General features: G+C 41.5%; 1 protein-coding gene across 1 annotated transcript in view; it reads right to left on the reverse strand.

Moving 5' to 3' along the window:
• The window catches only part of KIT (KIT proto-oncogene, receptor tyrosine kinase), a 76,013-nt gene that overhangs the window by 25,147 nt on the left and 29,715 nt on the right, over positions 1–21,151 (reverse strand). The window contains exons 3-7 of the mRNA XM_075930410.1: positions 20,725–21,009; positions 16,635–16,771; positions 13,734–13,893; positions 6,973–7,162; positions 4,710–4,825 (exon numbers count right to left, since the gene is read on the reverse strand). Of these exons, the coding sequence (XP_075786525.1) occupies positions 4,710–4,825; positions 6,973–7,162; positions 13,734–13,893; positions 16,635–16,771; positions 20,725–21,009 (888 nt within the window). The remainder of the gene's footprint in view (positions 1–4,709; positions 4,826–6,972; positions 7,163–13,733; positions 13,894–16,634; positions 16,772–20,724; positions 21,010–21,151) is intronic.

The raw sequence follows: 21,151 nt of genomic DNA on the forward strand, positions 1-21,151 counted from the left end.
GAGAGGTCAATGCAATGGGGGGGATCTGCTTTTTCCTGGCCTCCCAGGGGTTCCACTTTTTCCTAAGGCAGCTCCACTGCTACCCAGGACTCTGCTTTCCCCACAGTGCCAGGGAAAGGGAGCTCCACTTTTCTCCCCTCCCCCCCACTTAGCTGCCACTCAGGGCTCCACTCCCCCACCAGGACTCCTCTCTCCCTGCAGTGGCTGGGGACTCCACTGCCATCCAGAGCGCCACTCTCTCCCCAGTGGCTTTACGGCCAGCTGGACCAGGGAAATCTGGATTACAGAGTTTCAACCTGTACCAACAACTTCAATGAGAGAGATGAAAATACAAAACACCAGAATCTGGTCCGCAGACATTACAAAGCACTGGAATAACAGTTATCTATTTATTAATCAAACCACTGTAAACATGTTGTTTGTCTTTCATATTAAGAAGAAATGAACAATGTATATATTTTAAAAATATAAATCTAAAATTTATAAAAGATATGTCTGAATGAAGAAGCTAAAATGTATGAAACAGTAAGAAAATATTGACAGGCCAAATTACCTGAAAGCTTGTATAAATATGAAAGACCACTACAAATGATTTTATTTTAAATTCCAAAGGAAACTTTTTTTAAGCAGATAAAATTGTCAACATTTCCCTGTGAGGTGCTGCATGCCTCCTTTGAGGTGGCTAAAAACCCTCAACTGCCATTAACAATTGAAGCAAAAATGAGAGCCATGTGAATACTGGTGTCTGTAAGTAAGCGGGGGAATGTTCCCGCTATCGTGGGGAACTTTCCTGGCTTCTATACCACCCTGGTGAAATGGACCAGCGAAAGGATCTGAGTCCCCGCTCCCACTTCCTTTACCCCACGGCCTCCCTGATCCTTAGGGCTCCCTTTCCACTCTCCTGAGTAACAGAGTCCTCGAAACCCCAACAAGGCTGGGCCCAAGTTTCCTGGGGCTTAATCCCCGACCTTGTAGTCACTTGGGACAGGGGCTAGGGTGTCCCCACTCCGGGGTGCTCTCGTCACACAGCATGCTTTTTTGGCCCAGTGATCATTTCATAAGGTTCAAAGCAAATACAATTTATTAAACATCAACTGATTAAAGAGAAAAGAATAAGAAAAAATGAGAATGGTTAAATGAGAACACACAACCGTGCTCTGTAGCACAGGGACATCAAAACAGTAGTCTGCAGAGTATAAGGACAGTTCACTGTCTCTTCCTTATAGGCCCCTTAGAGGCCCTGGATGTGCTGCAGGGGGGCTGCAGGCTGGACACGCTTAGTCTGGCAGTGACCACAAAGCCTCAAGCTCTAAGTGGCCAGACTCCTCTCCCAGTCTGGCCTGCTGGGCCTCTTGGCTGGTGATATCTCCCTGCCCAGAGCCTCTCCCTGCACTTTGCTGGTCCCAGCTGCTCACCACACCCAGCTGCAGGCTGTGCTGCTTTGCCAGTCTCCAGCTCCTTGCGTTGCTTCTCTGTCCCTTTTGGCTCTCTGAGCACTGCCAGTCTGCTGCTCAACACGGTCTGCCCTCCTTGGGCTGTGTGTGCCTGGCTCTGTTGCTGCAGGACTGCCTCTCCACACAGCTTGCTCCTCTTAGCTGTCTCTCAGCTCTCCCCTTGCTCAGAGAGACCCAGAAAAATCCCAGCTCACAGGAAGGATGGGGCCTGGCCTCTTACTTTACTCACTGGCCTGTCCAACCTGTCAATCAGGCCGAGCTGGAGTGTTGGCTGCTTTCCATTGTCTCTGGGGTCTGTCAGTCTCAGGGCCCTGATTTCTCATGGACCCTTCCCCTTTTGATACTGGGAGCTGGCAAACCAAAAACTCCCACAGAGTTTTAGTAAGGGGCTAACAGTCTCCTTACATGTACACACAAGCGGCTCCAGACAAAATCAGTAACAAGACATTTATCTGATGCCCCAGTTGCAGAAGTGGCTGTGAGCAGCCACTAAATAATACACTGCCAAATTGTTCCTAACCTGCTACCTAATACTGAAAGGCTTTGTTAACCTAGAGTGCCTACATTGAATCTCTGAACCCAGAAGCACTTGCTGTGAAGAACTGACAGACAGATATGAAATACCAAACCTGAGAGATCCAGTCAAGTTCACAGGAACTGATGGCCACACATTAGAACTCACAATTCCTTTAGTTCCCTCCCAGAAGTCAGAGTGCTTGTGCAAGATTACAGTCTAGCAGCTCTGCAAGTTGGAAGAGCCATCTCAGGAAGTTCTTCCTGGCTGGCAAAAGACATCTGAGATCTTCTAATTTCAGAAGTCACAACTCAAAAGATAGAAAGGCAAACAATACAGATGGATAGTCTCACAGACCAAAGAGAAAATGTGTGTTCCAAATGAGCCCTTGTCTGGCAACACAGTAGCGGCATAATTGGTAATGTGCTATAATACTGCAAATGGTGATAGTGTGCAAAACACAAATGTCAACCCCCAGCAATACATGGGAGCAATTCAGTAATCGGTGCTGAACATTTAATACAATTATTGTAACCTAAAAAAAAGTCATTCTATAAACTGCAATACATCTCTAGAGAGAAACATTTTGTAATTAAAATAAATCAATAGCATAGTATTTGGTGTAAATTTACATTTCTGTATTATGGATAATGCTGCCACATTTTTCAGTGTCTTAGTTCTACTAATTTATTACTTTTACCATTCAGCTTGCAGTGCACAATGCAGGCTTACCTCTCTTGGTCTCCTTAGCTTCTTCCTTTTTCTTGTAATACTAGATTGCTTTGATTTTTGTTAAATTTGATCTTACTAAATAACATTTTTTTCTTGCTGTGAGCATAACATTCTTACAAGATGGCCTTACTGTTTCATTTCCTATGCTGAGCTTTTATCTGGAAGAATGCTGTTTTGCATCTAAACTAAAGTTTTGGAATTTACACTTCTACAGTTATGTGGGCCATTTTGAAAAAAGACTATATACATTATTTTGCAGATATTATAAGATTGTCAAAATGCTACTATAACCTACACACCTACAGGGTGTGGTTCACTGTCCCATGTAGTGGCACTTAGATCACTTAGGCTACGTCTACACTGCAGTCTTCTTGCACAAGAAGACTTTTGCGCAAGAACGTCTTACACAAGAGCACATCCACACCTCAAAGAGCATCGCAAAAGCCATGTGCTTTTGCACAAGGGAGCATCCACACTGTATAGATGCTCTTGAGCAAGAAAGCTCTGATGGCCATTTACAGAACGGCCATGAGAGCACCTGTGCTTTTTCCCATAGGCGTTTCTTGCACAAGAAACCCCTGCGGAGTGTCCACAAGTGCCTTTTTGCGCAAGAACTCTTGCACAAAAAGGAGTTGTGCCTTTTAAAAGGAGGTTTACCTACATCAGAAAAAGCCCTCTGTTCTGCCATTTTACTGATGATTTATTTGCGCAAAAGCGTATTTGAGGTATGGCTGCTCCTCAGGTTTTTGCGCAAAAATGGTTGGTTTTGCGCAAAAACCTTGCAGTGTAGACGTAGTCTTAGGGTACATCTACATAGCAACTTTATTTCAAAATAACTAGCATCATTTCAAAATAACTTAGTCCACGGCTACACAGCAGGCAGTTATTTTGAAATGTCAAAATATTGTCAAGCTGGAGGACTTCTTACTCCAACTCCTATAACCCTCATTGTACAAGGAGTACAGGAAGTCAGAGAAAGAGTGCTCTATTTCGAAATAAATGCTATGTAGACGTTACCAATTTCGAAAGAAGCTATTTCAAAATAAGTTACGCATAGTACTCTCAAATTTATATCTTGATATTTACATAATCTTACAAACTGTATTTCATATAGGGATGCCAGGTGTCCAGTTTTGAACCATAGAGTCTGGTATTTCAGCTTTCTGTCCGGGAAGCAAATTGAGAAAATACTGGACATATAATGTCCGGTATCTTCTAATGAAGTGTTTATTATTATCATGAGTATCAGTACGTAGTTGCATACTGCTTGGCTGGTAGACATGCTCACACTGCGTGAGCATGTCTACCAGTCAGGAAGTATGCAACTACATAGTGGAGAGGAGGGGGGTGGGGCTGGGGAAGGATAGAAACCCTGGGGCCAGACTCGCCCATGCGCCCTGCCGGGAATGTGCACAGGAGGGGCAGCATCCCACGATCTGTGTGTGCCCAGGCCAGCCCCGCTCCCCACCGGCCGGTTCTCCCCCCTCCTGCTCACTGCACCCCTCTCCGGCCAGCCCTGCTCCCCGGCAGATGGTTCCCCCCCCCTGGCCAGCTCTGCTCCCCTCAACCTCCTCCTGGCCAGCCCTGCTTCCCGTTGGCTGGTTCTTCCCCCACCCCAATATCCTCTGGCCAGCCGTGCTCCCCCTGACTCCCTCCAGGTCAGCCTCGTTCCCCGGCAGCTGGTTTCCCCCCGCAGCCAGCTCCTCTACCCCAATCCTCTCCTGGTTAGCCCTGCTTCCTGCCGGTCAGTTCCCCCTTACCCCATATCCCCCGGCCAGTCCCACTCCCCACAACCCTCTCCCGGCCAGCCCCGCTCCGCTCCTGGCCAGTTCCTCCCCTCCCCCCACCCAATCTGAGATCAAGTGTATCCGGTATTTTTTTTAAACCATCCGGTAACCCTTACTTCATATTAAATATTATCTCTTATGCTGAACCATCTTGTACATAAATTGAGCTTTGTAAAATGCAGGTGTGATGTTAAAAGATTTCAGACTGTTCATTTTACTTACTGTTCACATAGACATTAAATGTTATAGAGGACTTGGCATCAGAATTGGATACAAAAAATGTGTAAATGCCTCCTTCTGTTCCTTTTAGTCTGGTAAGGTGAAGCTCACTCCTATATCTGCAAAGACACAGACATTAAATATTACGTTTATTACACATTAAGTACATGGAAGACCAGTTGTTAATGTGATAGAAGTTAATTTAAAGATATTCTGAATGTAAATAAAACAGACTATGTCCCAGTTTATGCTGAAAACCAAATTTCACTATATTTAAAACTCTCTTAGAGCTAAACCTTGCCCATTGCCTATAAAAGTGCACAAAAGGATCCTAAAAGTTTTTGCATATGCATCAATATGAACATTATAGGGGTTTAGTAGGGATCTGGCCATAGTTCACAAGCATGTGCTAGCAAATATAGTCAGCTGGCACATCACAATGACCACGGAGAGGGCATGATTATGCATAAATAAATGAGCATCTATGTCATTATCCACACCAAGAAATCACCAAGAACAGCAAGAATGGTTCTCCTATACCAAAAAGTTGAAAACAAGCACACTCTAAAGCATAATAAGCCAGTATCCTACCTTGTAATGGTATGTCTACACTGCAAAGTTAATTTGAAATAACAGCTGTTATTTTGAATTAATTTTAATAGCGTCTATACATGCAAACCTCTATTTTGAAATTAATTCGAAATAGCGGAGTGCTTAATTCAAATTTGGTAAACCTCATTCTACGAGGAGTAATGCCAATTTCAAAAATGCTATTTCAAATTAAGTGCTGTGTAGACACTTAATTCGAAATAGGGGGCCTCCAGCCCTTCCCAGGGAGCCCTGGTGGCCACTCTGGGCATAACCAGGAAAACTTACTCTTCTCTCCCCCAGCCCCAGAGCCATTAAAGGGGTAGACTGGCCACAGTGCCTGTGCCAGCTCCAAGCCTGCCAGTCCAGAGCCAGTAGTGGCCACCAGGGCCCCTGGCCCAGGGGCCTCAAAACATGAGCCAGCAAGCCACTGGCAGCCAGCCCTCCACCGCTCCTCAGGAGCAGTCTGCCAGCTCCCAGGAGCCTGACAGGGGCTGCAGAAGGCAGGTACCTTCCTGGTCCAGGATGGAGATCATGGACCTTATTCAGGTTTGGGGGGGATGCCCCAATGTCCATGATCTCCGCACTAGGTGGGGGAACATGGCCGTCTATGGCAGGATAGCTGCCAGCCTCACCACCAAAGGCCACATGTGAACCCAGGAGCAGGTTTGCATGAAAATCAAGTTGGTCCAGCGAGACCCCCAATCCTGAGCCCTGAGCTTCCCCTCCCCCTTCTTCCCCTTGCTTTCCCGTTGCTTCCCCTTCCAGCTCCCTCCTCCCAGGTTTCCCCCTCCCCTCTCCCATCCTCTCTCTTCCCCTCTCCCATCTCCTTTCCCCAGTCTCCCCAGAGGTTTGTCCTCCCCCCCAATTTTGTTCAATAAACCCAGTTTCTATTTTTGAACATACATACCAGTTTCTATTTTATTTGACATCAGGAAGGGGGGCTAGGGAGGGGTAAATAGAAGGACGTGAGGGAGGAATGGGGCACAAGCCCCCGGTGGGGAGGACCAGAGTGGCTCTGAGGGCTCCTCAGGGTGGACACACTCCCACAGGACCTCCTGGATCCTGACAGCCTCCCAATGGACCCCCCCAGATGGCAGCCTGCAGCAAGTGCAGCCGATCTGATGGCAACGACCCACAAGATGCACCGGTGTGTCCAGGGGCAGCTCTGGCTCCATGTGGCTGAGTGCTGTGGTGTCCTGAGTTCAGGCACTCAGGGCACTCCAAGACAGGATGCTTTGCTGTCCCTCATTGAGATAGACAAGCACGTGGGGAACTGTCGTCCGGGGTGAGCTATTTAAACACGGAGCTCAGTTAGCCTCAGGCAGCAGCCCCACATACTAAGTCCTAACCTGATGCCCTGCCGGCACTGGTTCTGGTCAGCCTTAACTTCAATTTAGGGTCCACTCAGTGTGGACGCGTTATTTCAAAATAAGATTTTATGCGTAGATGCGTTAATTAGAATTAGCTTAATTCAAATTAACTATTTCAAATTAAGATAATTCGAAATAGCGCTGTAGTATAGACATACCCTAATAGAATTACTTTGGCATTGCTCTTTCCTCAGTTCTTTTGTGGGGTGGTTTCAGGGGATGAATTCTTTTGTATCTCTCCACCCTCACCTTCTGTTGGAAAATTCCTGTCTCAAATCTGTCCTGTTTATAATTACCCATATTACCTGTTATTGCCCACAGTCTTGAATTTGACATAATGATCAGATGAATTGTGTAATGTTTCATTCATATATAACCACACTTCTTCTTCTGGTCTTGGATAAGCCTCATACTCAACTATTAAATTTAAATTTTCTCCAGCATTCACATCTATTGTTGTATTCTTCATAGTAGACACATTGACAAATCCTTTATCTGATTGCCAAAAAAAGAAAAACAAAAACAATGTTAAAGGCAATTCTTTATTCAGTCCTTCAGTATTCTTTTATACAGTCTTCAGTAACAATTCAAAATTATCTGGACAAATTGGAGAAATGGTCTGAGGTAAATAGGATGAAGTTTAATAAAGACAAATGCAAAGTACTCCATTTAGGAAGGAACAATCAGTTTCATATATACAGAATGGGAAGCGACGGTCTGGGAAGGAGTACAGCAGAAAGGGATCTAGGGGTTATAGTGGACCACAAGTTGAATATGAGTCAGCAGTGTGATGCTGTTGCAAAGAAAGCAAATATAATTCTGGGATGCATTAACAGATGTGTTGTGAGCAAGACACGAGAAGTCATTCTTCTGCTTTACTCTGTGCTGGTTAGGCCTCAATTGGAGTATTGTGTTCAGTTTTAGGCACCGCATTTCAAGAAAGATGTGATGAAATTGGAGAGGGTCCAGAGAAGAGCAACAAGAATAATTAAAGGTCTAGAGAACATGACCTATGAGGGAAGGCTGAAGGAATTGGGTTTGTTTAGTTTAGAAAAGAGAAGATTGAGGGGGGACATGATAGCAGTTTTCAGGTATCTAAAAGGGTGTCATAAGGAGGAGGGAGAAAACTTGTTTATCTTGGCCTCTGAGGATAAAACAAGAAGCAATGAGCTTAAACTGCAGCAAGGGAGGTTTAGGTTGGACATTAGGAAAAAGTTCCTAACTGTCAGGGTAGTCAAACACTGGAATAAATTGCCCAGGGAGGTTGTGGAATCTCCATCTCTGGAGATATTTAAGAGTAGATTAGATAAATGTTTATCAGGATGGTCTAGACAGTATTTGGTCCTGCCATGAGGGCAGGGGCCTGGACTCGATGTCCTCTAGAGGTCCTTTCCAGTCCTAGTATTCTATGATTCTCTTACACTATTTACTAATTCCAGGGCAGTGATCCAACATCAAGCTTGTGAGACAGGAAACCTTATCTGGGAATCATATTCTAAACTCTCTCACCTGCTAAAACCAAATCCACTAGCTGTATATAGTAATGAAGCTTTGGTTGCAAAAGAGCATGATAACCAAACAACTTACAGGAGCCAAGGTTGGCAAACTGTCAGTTGCTTTAGCAAAAGTAGTTTAATCTTCTGGTCATAAATTTAAATATCCTGTCCATGCTCCTGGAAAGTTGAGCACATGCTTAAATTTTATACATATACTTAAATATTTCCATAATCGAAGCCCTTGACTGTTTGCTGGGGAAGAAATGTTGACAACAAACACAAGATAAACTGATTGCTCGAGACAATATATCTTGAGTTCAGAAACTGTAATTAATGAAACATGCACAAAGTTCACAGGTCTGGATACTAATTCTTTTAAACAAAGGCATTTCTATTTATCTAATGTTGTGCTTTAAACTTTTATTTGAGATATATTTTCTTTTAGTAATTAAGCTTATCAGCTTTAATACGACCCTCTTTAAAAGACAAATTTTCGATTCCATATTAATTTATATTAATTTATGTGTGCATTGTCAGTTTCAGATCATTTGGTAGTGGTAGAAATGGTTCATTGGTTGTTTCTAATCCACAATAGCTGTAATTGAAGTTAGACCAAAAGTTAGAACTTGGATCCCTGTGCTTTCAAAGAGCTCTGCCTGATTCGACCGATGTTGTAAAGCCATAATAAAGTCAGTGGTGCTATAATGCAGAGCAGGCTGTACAGCTGGGGCTTTGGGCCATGACGTTTTTACTATAGGAATCACAGGAAATGTGGTACCAGATCAAGTCTATGCTCCATCTAGTCTAGTATCATGTCTCTCGCAGTGGGCAGCATGTTTCAAATGAATAGGTAAAAAGCCCCACAGCAAGAATTATGGTACAACCTGCTCCCTCATAGTTCGAAAAGTCTATAAACCCAGAAATGTGAGATTTTTATCCCACTGCCAATTCTTGTTTTGCATTAACTCTGGATATATTTGCTATTCATTCAATATGTCTTGAAATCTGACTAAGTTCAAGATTCTATCTGAGACATTTCAGATACAATTCTATGATTAAACTGGCAATATCAAAAACAGACTTTTAGTATTTGATTGTATTTTACAGAAATCAACCTGTTTTGTAAAAAATCAGTAAATTCACCAACATAGCTATTATTTCTTCCAAGCCTTTTGGTTAATATCAACTTTTATCAGTTAATTTAGTGTCTGATACAATCTCAAAATCTCTTACAATCTCAACGATCTGTCAGATTTTTTGCCTATGATCCTTCTATGATCCTAGGAGCTGGAGGAGTAAAGAAAAGTAATTACCTATTTTGTCAATTAGCAGCAAAAAGACTTCAGAACAGATTGCTTATTTTGACACTCAACAAAAAATATTGTTTTGAAAATGAAAAAACACCTTTTAATTAATTAAAAACTTTAATTTGTATTAAGCATAACATCTTTTTACTTGAAAGTGGAAGACAGTATAGGGGACAGTGATCATGAAATAATAGGCAGATTTTGATAAGCTCAGAGAACTTGTAGGTAAGATCCCATGGGAAGCAAGACTGAAGGGAAAAACAACTGAGGAGAGTTGGGAGTATTTCAAAGGGACGTTGTTAAGGGCCCAAAAGCAAACAATTCCGCTGTGTAGGAAAGATAGAAAATATGGCAAAAGACCAGCTTGGCTTAACAAGGAGATCTTGCATGATCTCAAAATAAAAAAGGAGTCATATAAAAAATGGAAACTAGGACAAATAACAAAGGATGAATATAGGCAAGCAACACGGGAATGCAAGGGCAAGATTAGAAAGGCAAAGGCACAAAATGAGATCAAACTAGCTACAGGCATAAAGGGAAACAAGAAGACCTTTTATAAATACATTAAAAGCAAGAGGAAGACCAAGGACAGGGTAGGTCCACTGCTTAGTGAGGAGGGAGAAGTAGTAACAGGAAACTTGGAAATGGCAGAGATGCTCAATGACTTCTTTGTTTCGGTCTTCACCGAGAAGTCTGGAGGTGTGCCTAATGTAGTGAAGACAAGCAGAGAGAGGGTAAGTTTAGAAGATAGGATACACAAAGAACAAGTTAAAAATCACTTAGGAAAGTTAGATGTCAGCAAGTCACCAGGTTCTGATGAAATGCATCCCAGGATACTCAAGGAGCTGATAGAGGAGGTATCTGAGCCTTTAGCTATGATTTTTGAAAAATCATGGCAGACAGAAGAGATTCCAGAAGACTGGGAAAGGGCAAATATTGTGCCCATCTATAAAAAGGGGAATAAGAACAACCCAGGAAACTACAGACTGGTCAGTTTAACGTCTGTCCCAGGGAAGATAATGGAGCAGGTAATTAAGGAAATCATATGCAAACACTTGGAAGGTAATAAAGTGATAGGGAATAGCCAGCATGGGTTTGTGAAGAACAAGTCATGCCAAACTAATCTGATAGCTTTCTTTGATAGGATAACGAGCCTTGTAGATAAGGGAGAAGCGGTGGATGTCATCTACCTAGACTTTAGTAAGGCATTTGATATGGTCTCGCATGATATTCTTATTGATAAACTAGGCAAATATAACTTAGATAGGGCCACGATAAGGTGGGTGCATAATTGGCTGGATAACCGTAGTCAGAGAGTTGTTTCAGAGAGTTGTTGTTAACGGTGCTAAATCCTGCTGGAAAGGGATAACAAGTGGAGTTCCTCAAGGGTCTGTTTTGGGACCCGTACTGTTCAATATCTTCAACAATGATGTAGATATTGGGATAGAGAGTACGCTTATTAAGTTTGCAGATGATACCAAACTGGGTGGGGTTGCAACTTCTTTGGAGGATAGGGACATAATTCAAAATGACCTTAGCAAGTTAGAGAAATGGTCAGAGGTTAACAGGATGAGATTTAATAAAGAGAAATGCAAAGTGCTCCACTTAGGAAGGAACAATCAGTTCCATACATACAAGATGGGAAGCGACTGTCTAGGAAGGAGCATGGCGGAAAGGGATCTAGGGGTCATAGTGGACCACAAGTTGAATATGAGTCAACAGTGTGATGCTGTTGCAAAAAAAGCAAATATGATTCTAGGTTGTATCAACAGGTGTGTTGTAAGCAAAACTCGTGAAGTCATTCTGCCGCTCTACTCTGCACTAGTTAGGCCTCAGCTGGAGTACTGTGTCCAGTTCTGGGCGCCACATTTCAAGAAAGATGTGGAGAAATTGGAAAGGGTACAGAGAAGAGCGACAAGAATGATTAAAGGTTTAGAGAACATGACCTATGAAGCCAGGCTTCATGAACTGGGCTTGTTTAGTTTGGAAAAAAGAAGATTAAGGGGGGACATGATAGAGGTTTTCAAATATCTAAAAGGATGTCACAAGGAGGAAGGAGAAAATTTGTTCCTCTTGGTTTCTGAGGACAGGACAAGGAGTAATGGGCTTAAAGTGCAGCAGGGGAGGTTTAGATTGGACATTAGGAAAAAATTCCTAACTGTCAGGGTGGTCAAATATTGGAATAAATTGCCAAGGGAGGTGGTGGAATCTCCCTCTCTGGAGATATTTAAGAACAGGTTAGATAGACATCTGTCAGGGATGGTGTAGATGGAGCTTGGTCCTGCCTTGAGGGCGGGGGGCTGGACTCGATGACCTCTCGAGGTCCCTTCCAGTCCTATTATTCTATGATTCTATTTAATTATTTTCCTGTAAAATATTTATTTGCTTTATAGTGCTAAGCTCATTGCATTTAATAAAACAAGTATGCCAAGAGCAATTGTTTTTCTCCCATATTTCACAAACCTACTGGCTACGTCTACACTGGCCACTTCTCCGGAAAAGGCATGCTAATTTCGAACTTTGGAATAGGGAAATCCACGGGGGATTTAAATATCCCCCGCAGGATTTAAATAAACATGGCCGCCGCTTTTTTTCCAGCTTGGGGAAAAGCTGGAAAAGAGCGTCTAGACTGGCGCGATCCTCCGGAATAAAGCCCTTTTCCGGAGGATCTCTTATTCCTACTTTCCTTGAAAAAGCGGCGGCCATGTTTATTTAAATCCCGCAGGGGGTATTTAAATCCCCCGCGGATTTCCCTATTCCAAAGTTCGAAATTAGCATGCCTCTTCCGGAGAAGGGGCCAGTGTAGACGTAGCCACTCTGAGTGAACAAAATCAGCAAGCCATTTGCATTTGGAGTATTTATAATAGGCTCTGTACTGAACAGCCTGCCTTTCCTTATAATAAACTTTCTTATTTTCCCAATCCCTGTCCTTTTAAAAATATTCTGTTTTCTAATACTTACAATTGCTTCAGTTCTTATTATATAACAATTTAGTTTCATGTGTAGCAATAGAACAAAATGTACATTACATTTTGGGCCAGATCATCAACTGGTGTGAATTGGTGTAACGGCATTAAAACCAGTAGAGCTATGCAGATTTATACCAGCCCAGAATCTCATTCAAACACTTACCTGTTTCTACTTTCCTTGAATTACTGGGGAGAATCAAGCAAACAGTTTTGCAATGGTATTTGTGAAAGAAAACTGTTTTACAACAGGGAAAAAGGATGACAGCAGAATAACCACTACATCAAGAAATATTGACGTTTCACAGGTAGAATTTTTTTTAATTTCTACGTTCTCGGAAGCAGAGGAACTGGAAATCTTTGAGCCAGTAACTTGGAACTGTTCAAAATTATCTTACTAACTACATAAATATGCTCCTTCATCTATTTAGCAAATAAGCCCTTATGGTGGTTTGATATATTAAAAGCATGGGTGGTCATACAAATTCAGGTCATTTCAAGTCTAAATAGATTTCTTAGAACAGCCTGTTACTAAAAGGAACAGAGTAAAATTTGTTTGCTCTTAAAAGGTATGACTGAAATCCCTTTGAAGTCAATGGGAGTCTTTCCACTGATATCAGTGGGCTTTGAATCAAGACCAAGTATTTTATGCTATAATGATGTACAGAAAATAAACTGTACTTACAATTTTATAAAAATTCTCCTAATTATTCTTTTAAACAGACTTCAGAGTATGTCTTCTCTAACATAAAATGTATTACCGCAGCAATGGATGTAACAGAAAATGAATTTCCTATATTAGAATGTGAGTATTGAAGACATGTTTTATATTTTCTCGGCCAGCACTAATTACAGCATGGAAATAATGTAAGGCAAATTTTTGTGGGACTAGTAATAACTCTGCACATTATGAAGATAAACTGAAGCAAGACTCTTAGCATGAGGTAAGATTCCAGAAAATGGTTCTATATAAAGATGGGTGAGTAGATGAAGAATTGGAAGTTCTGTGTTTCATTAATACTGAAATAATTTAAAAATTAAACCACTTAAGAGTACACAAACCAGAGAGATGGAAACACTGTTGCTCTTCTATTCAAGATCATATTTGATTGTCACCCAGATTTCAGTCATTAAAGAAGTGATACACATTAAAGCTTTAATCTCTTTTGCAACATATCACCAGTCTTCAATTCCTTTTTAACTATAAGCTCTACTGTGCTATGTTGGTGGGGATGTTTACTTCGCATTTTCTCTTTCCAGCACTTAGAAATGTTGTATTGATTTAAGAACTATTTACCTAGTACATTCAAGGTTATTGTGACATTGGATGTTCCAAAAGGGTTTCTTGCTTGGCATGTGAATGCTCCAGAATCATTAACTCCCACTGAACGGATGCTCAATGTTAATTTCTTTTCATATCCATAATCACCCACATTCTTGCTTTTGGTTTTAACAGTCTGTCGGTAAAAAACAATTAACATCTAAAATACTGTGTATGCAGCAGCCATCCTCGATAAATTAAAAATAGAAGTAATTATAACTTCACTGCATTAATATTCATAACTTTAAACCGGAATAATAAGCCTGCATGACAAACCTGTTGCTGGAACCTCTCCATACAAAACAACTATACAATCAATGCTCTGTGAAAAATAATGGTCTTCCCAAAGCTGAATTCCCTTCCTCTTGTTCTTTATTGCCTCTCCTCCTCAAACCGCACTCCTACGCCCTTAGTCTGTTGGGTTTCACTGGCCCAGCTCTCACTAAATGAAGGTCCCATCTTATTGAATGCTGAGTGCCCTCATATCCAAATGGTTTCAATGGAAGCTGCATGCACATAGAACCATGCAATTAGATTTTATAGTCCTTAAGGAGGGGATATAATCTGTTCACGTCTGAAGAATACCAGAGAATTAGAAATGGGACAAGCCCACAACATTCAAATAAAAATCTCTCCAAATATTGGTGTTTGTGTCAGTAGGCCAAGGCCAGTTCACTTGAGGTAAATTTCTAGCAGAAAGTATTCAGATTCTGCAGAAAGGAAATTTCCATTCATATTAAAAGTAACATTTCCCGTCCTTCTGTGTTGAGACCAGACTGAGACATTTGCATTGAATTTCACTTTGACGTTGCCTGGAAGTAGGGTTGCCAGGCGTCCGGTTTTGAACCGGACAGTCCAGTATTTGAGCTTTCTGTTCAGGAAACAAATTGAGCAAATAGAAATGTCCGGTATTTTCTAAATAAGATGTAATGTAGATTGTGATGTAATGTCAAGTGTGTCCGGTATTTTTGTTGAAACCATCTGGCAACCCTACCTGGAAGGTGAAGCTAGAATATGGCTTCTGGGCTGATGGTTGGTGCACCAAACAGCATGTAAATAAAAAAGTACCCCAAGAGTTGCTCTGGCTCTCAATAAAGTTCCAGGTATAATTTAAGGGGCTAGTTTTAAACTGCAAAGTCCTCATATAGCTTGAGAACAGGCACCACTTCACTCTTGGGCCTTTCCGTCACAGCTGAACTCAGAAAAGGTGATCAGCATGGAGCTTTCTCAACACAAACAACAAGGAGTTGCCAGTATGCCTCCCCAGTTTTGGAACGCATTTCGCTCTGATCTGGATGCATCTGGATGTGTTAATTCTGTTCGTAATGGGAAGCCATTTTTTTCCCTCAAACACTTAATTTTTGGGGGGTTGTCTATAAGGGATAAGGGCTGCGAGCTGAAGAAAGATTTTAAGTGGGATCCTATGGTATGTTTGAGTAGTAAGTGCTTTTAGTTTTCTGTGGCAATATACTATTTAACTGAGATGACTTGTCATTTGCAATTAGATAACAGCATAATGCTGACTTGTTTTTTAGATGTTCTAATGAAAATGTTTTCATTTGTAGAGGTGCTAAAGATTTCCAGAAGTTTCTTCTATTAAACAGTTAAGATACTTTGCCTCTTTATTGTTCATATTTAAGTTTTATATGGAAGTGCTTGTTTGAAACAGATCTTCCACTGATTTTCAAAATCAGCAATAACTACTAACGATCTGGGAAGCAGTGAACATTTTTTACTTTGACTTATTCAAGCCAATATGCAATTCTGCCTCTATTGAAATTAATTAATTGTATGTATATTAGCTGTTCCAATGCAAAATTTAATTTAACATTCTCTATTTAAATGATTGTTTCTCATGATATTTATCAAACAAGACTGAAAGGTCAAACATATATTTTATTTTTCTTGTGGATTTTTCTTTATAAAAATTTAAAACAATATTGCATGAAAAAATGTATTCAAGAAAAGATCCCAACCTTGCTGCAATCAAACAAGAAAATAAAAATGCTCAAATGCAAGATTTATAGTTAACCTTGGCAAAAAACCAAAAGCCCCATCTGCAAGTACCATACTGCCTACATGTCATTTAGGCTTTCTTAACTCTTGAAGCTGTGAGCTGGGATTTCCCAACAGATATGCACTTAGTGACAGAAACGCTGCCAGCATCAATGGATTATCTAGGAATGGCAAAGAAAGCCCTAGAGAGTCAATATCCAGGCAATATTTGCTTGAGGTTGCATGATTTATCTATCATTACAGTAACATAGAAGCTTTTTTTCTATGCACACATGAACTGCAAATTATGTATTCATTACCATTAACTATAAAAGGCCTGCTAATTAACATGGGATTGTATGCTGCAGGAGTAGTAGTAGGTCTTATTACCAATAACAACCTGTTTGGAAATTTCAGGTACTTTTATAAACTATGGCCAAACTCTTCAACACTGCTGAAATCTTGCAGCTCCTGTTAAGATGAACAGGATTCTGGGAGCTCAGTAGTTCTGTATTTAGGTACATCAATACAGGCAGGCTGATCTTCAAATTTAAGAACCTAATATCAGATTTGAAAACGCTGGCTATGTGAAAGTTATTCTCTCCTTGGGCTGTGATAAGTGATGGGGGTAGCCCACACAGGAAAGCAGGAGAATGCCTGGTGACCCTACTTTATTCTGCATGGTGTTGCAAGGACAAGTCACAGTCCTCTCCTAAGTAAGAAATGAGGTAAACTGAAATTGGCCAAATGTTACTTACCTGAGATAAATATATACATACCTTCACAGAAGTTTTATTTTAATTAATAACGACATAAATGCTTTTCTAAGTTCCTGTTGTTGTTGGGGTTTTTTAGACAGTCTTAAAACGTAAATGATCTCACCGTGTTATTTTGAGGAATCCAATTAGCTTGCAACGAGCTATCTACATCTGTTATTGTGCATGTAACTTCAAATTCTTCCCCTTCTTTGAGAAGCTGGCTGGGTTTGGATAAGGTGATAACTGGGAGGGTTTTGTGAACTGGAAAACAATTTATAAGTGAATTATTTTTCATTACATTCAGAGCTTCCAAGAAGGATAAAAATAAACAGTCATTATAGTTGGGGTACTAAGCAAGCCACAGGCTTGTGGTTGTGAGGGCTCAGGAATTTGGGTTGGGGTATGTGAGGGGTTCAGGGAAGGGGGTTCCAGTGTATGACAGGCTCAGATGTACGGTATGGGGAAAAGGGGAGCGCAGGAGTGTTATGATGCTGTGGCCAATGTTGGCCAGGCTTCATTTTTAAATAAAATACTATGTAAAACATAAAAAGTTTCTGAGTCGTCTTTATTTATGGGAAGGGCAGGGACCTGTTTTGAGTCAGAGGTCACTGTCCCACAGAAAAGTCAGTTGGGACCACACAAGTGAGATGCAAAAAAAAAAAAAACCACTCCTCCAAAACACCCCCAAGCCTCACTAATGTGGCCCCAACTGTGCTGGTGGGAGCAGGGGACATGGTACTGAGGAAGAGTGTTGGCGGGAGCAGGGGGGCAGGGGACAGGGTTTTGTGGCAGGAGGAAGGGTGCCAGAGGGGACAGAGAGTCCCCTGTACCAGTCTCCTTCCAGGGTAACCCCCCACAAGAGGAGGGAAGCCCTGTCGCATGCCTCCTCTGGACCTGACTCCTCCCTCCTGCAGAGCAGGGAAGCCTGCGCACGTGCCCCCTTGGGGCTGACTCCCCCCCCCGGCAGAGAAAGAAAGCCGCGTCGCGTGCCTTCCCCCAGGGCTCCTCCCCCATCCCCACAAGAGGAGGGAAGCTCTGGCGCATGCCTCCTCTGGGGACTCCTAACCCTTCTCCTTCCCCACCCCAAGAAGGAAGCCCCAGCGTGCACCTCCCACCAGGACTCCTTCCCCCTCCCACACAGAGGATGGAAGCCCCAGCACGCGTCTTTCCCTGGGACTCCTACCTCCTCCCCCCGCAAAGCAAGTCCCCCGTGCACCACAGACCTGGAGGAGGAGAGCAGGCAGTGCACTTCAGGAAATCCTGGAAGTGGTGCACAGCTGCCAGACTTCCGTCCACCCCGCGGGAAGCCAACACTACCTCCATTGTCGCTGGAGGTAGGTAGTGGGGCTTCCTGGGTGTGGAAGGAATTTGGGGGAGGCCCCGAATGCCTCATGATCGACTGGTCGAGCCCTCCCGATCGACCAGTCAATTGCGATCGATGGGTTGGTGACCACGGGTTTACACTATCTGAGGATCTAGTAACTATGGAGAACAATTGATCCTCTTTATAACAGTCCTTTACATATTTGAAGGCTATTATCAAATCCCAGCTCAGTCCTCTTTTCTCAAGACTAAATATGTCCAGATTTTAAACCTTTCCTCCTAGGTCATACATTGTTGATCATTATTATTGTCCTCTCAACTCTCTAATTTGTCCACATCTTTCTTAAAGTGTGGCACTCTGGACTGGACACTGTATAAGTGCTGAGGCCACACCAATGGCAAGTAGAGCAGGATGATTAAAGCCTCTGACTTACATAGGATACACCTGCTTCTATCCCCCAGAATATTAGCCTTTTTTGCAAAGACATCATATTTTTGGCTCATATTCAATTTGAGATTCACCATAAACCCTAGATAATTTTCAGTAGTACTATCACCTATAGCCATTTAAGACCCATTTTGCAGCTGTGCATTTGATTTTTCCTCCCTAAAGGGAGTAATTTGTGCTTGTTTCTATTGAATTTCATCTTGATAATTTCAGACCAATTTGCTGATCTGTCAGGTGGTTCTGAGTTCTAATTCTGACCCCCAAAATGCTTATAGTACCTCCCATCTTTTCATCTGAAAATGTTATAAGCAGACTCTCCCCTTTATTACCCAAGACATTAATGAAAATACAAAATTTGTATCTGAGCAGTATCTCTGTCAAAAAGGGAAATTAGGTTGGTTTGCCATGATTTTTTTCTTGACAAATTCATGTTGGCTATTCTACGAATTTCTATTCCTTTATGGATCCTGATTGTTTAATAATTTGTTCCAGTATGTTACCAGTTATCAAGCTCTATAATTCCCAGATACTCTGTTCTTCTTTTTAAAAGAAGATAGTATTATTTGACTTTCTCCAGTCCTCTGGGACCTTACTAACTTACATTAGTTCTCACAGATAATCACTAATGATTCCAAGATTCCTCCAGCTAGTTCTTTAAGAATGCTAGGGTGAATTTCACCAGACCCTGCCAACTTGAATACATCAAAATATTCATTCACTTATTCTTTCCCAATTTTAGCTTGTGTTCCTTTCAACTTGTTGTAAATATAATACTTAGTTCTTAAACAGAACTTTTCATATTTGACTCCTGTATCAGTGGAATTGAACTGTCCACTCCTGTACTGTATTTAGATAATGTAAATGATGGTATAAAAAAGGAATAAGTGTTTTCCAGTGGTGAAAGCAGCAGTCTGAAATGAACAGCTCTGGAGTCTATTCCTGATTCTACCACACATTTGGAGAGCAAATTTGGGCAAGCTATTTAAATCTTAAAAGGTGCTGTGCTTCAATCAGTAATATATTTTTAGTGGTTTCATTAATTAGGCTTAGAATTCCTTCTCGCCAAACTGATTTACATTTTGCTAACATACAGTGTCACTAGAAGGTCAAATAAAAGATTTGTCTCAAAGGGTATGTCTAGACTACATGGCTCTGTCGACGGAGCCATGTAAACTAGTTTACTCGACATAGACAATGAAGCGGGGATTTAAATAAGTCCTGGTTCATTAAAATAAACATGGCCGCCGCGCTGTGCAGACGATCAGCTGATCCGACACAGCACGGCAGTCTAGACGTCGATCTGTCAGCTGGGGAAGCCTGTGCCGACCGATCCCTTATGCCTTATGAAACGAGGTTTACAGGATCGGTCGGCAAAGGCTTCCCCAGCTGACAGATCTGCGTCTAGACTGCCACGCTGTGCTGGATCAGCTGATTGTCTGCACAGCGCGGCGGCCATGTTAATTTTAACGAAGAGAGGATTATTTAAATCCCCACTTCATTGACTATGTCAGGTAAACTAGTTTACATGGCTCCATCGACAGAGCCACATAATCTAGACATATCCAAAGAACTTAAAATTTAAGAGACAGATAAGAGGTAAACAGTCACAAATGTCATCTTTACCACTGAAATCCCTATCAAACTTAAACAAGATTTCTATGCTGATCTTTTTCACCCATGAAGAAAATTATTGTTCTATTGCCTCTTTCCCCCACCAGAGCCTCTCTCTCTCTCTCTCATACACACAAACACACATCCCTTCCTTGCTTCTACTGTGAGAAACTATTTGTTAGATACATTTTGTCAAACAAAATGTATTATCAGTTATTCCAATTTCAGTTACACAGATAACAGTAGGATGCTGAGGTGTCCTAGTTATCTGGTTTAGCAGGTCAGTCCTTTCCAAATTTATTGAATTCTAGATGTGTTATTAGAGCAAAGGAATTGGAAAGCCAGCACCTAAGAGGAATGTCAGCCCTGGAACTGGACCCAGAAAAGCCTAGGTCCCCAAATTTCCTTTAGAGTCCACAGAACTACCCAAAATCTTCAAGAATTTTGCCAGAATCTTTCTAAGATCTCCACAGTCGATACTTATACCCTTGTCACTTTAAACACACACCCACACCTCTACCAAATTCTAGATCTGGAACAATCTCCAAAGTCCCTGCAACCCATCCACCTAGCTGTCAAAACCTCAAACAAGCGCCAGTTTATATGCCTATATTTTATAAATTATCCTGTTTTATTACATGACAAAAATCTAATCCTAGAAATCTGGGATTGTTTAATCAATTTTGGTTTGACTCAATGCCAAGGTGTGGGTTCGTTTTGGTGAAAAAGAGATCCTTGGTGAGTCTTTGGAGAGTATTTACAGCAGTATTTATCATCTGTTTTATTCAGATAATGTCCATATACAGTGGGAGGAAGGGGAGAGTGCATTTACCTGGCCTTACAATCAAGTATTTATTTTCTGAAGTTTTCTCAACTCCATTTTGTTTTCCTGAGCATTGATAGCACCCTTTAAATGATCTCTGTACATTTTTAATAATTATTCCTTTTTGGGGATTGGAAATAAATGTCAAATTTTCGGGGAATGGTTTGCCACCACATAATTTCAAGGTGAAATCTGAAACATCCGGATCTGTCACTGGACATGCCACAAGAATATCACTGTCTTCTTTGACATAGAAGAAAGACTCAGATTCAGCAAGGAAAAGCTTATGTTGATCTGTAAAGAAGACAAACGTGAAAAATCAGGAATTACACAAGTTAATGTTCCAAAAAATAAATTCTCTGCCACACTGCACAGAGTACATTAAATTATACATTTTATTAACATTCTGATTTCTGTGTTAATTTAAGTTTACTAT

This window comes from Pelodiscus sinensis, chromosome 5 (assembly GCF_049634645.1).
Source record: "Pelodiscus sinensis isolate JC-2024 chromosome 5, ASM4963464v1, whole genome shotgun sequence".
In the NCBI taxonomy this organism is placed as follows: domain Eukaryota; kingdom Metazoa; phylum Chordata; order Testudines; family Trionychidae; genus Pelodiscus; species Pelodiscus sinensis.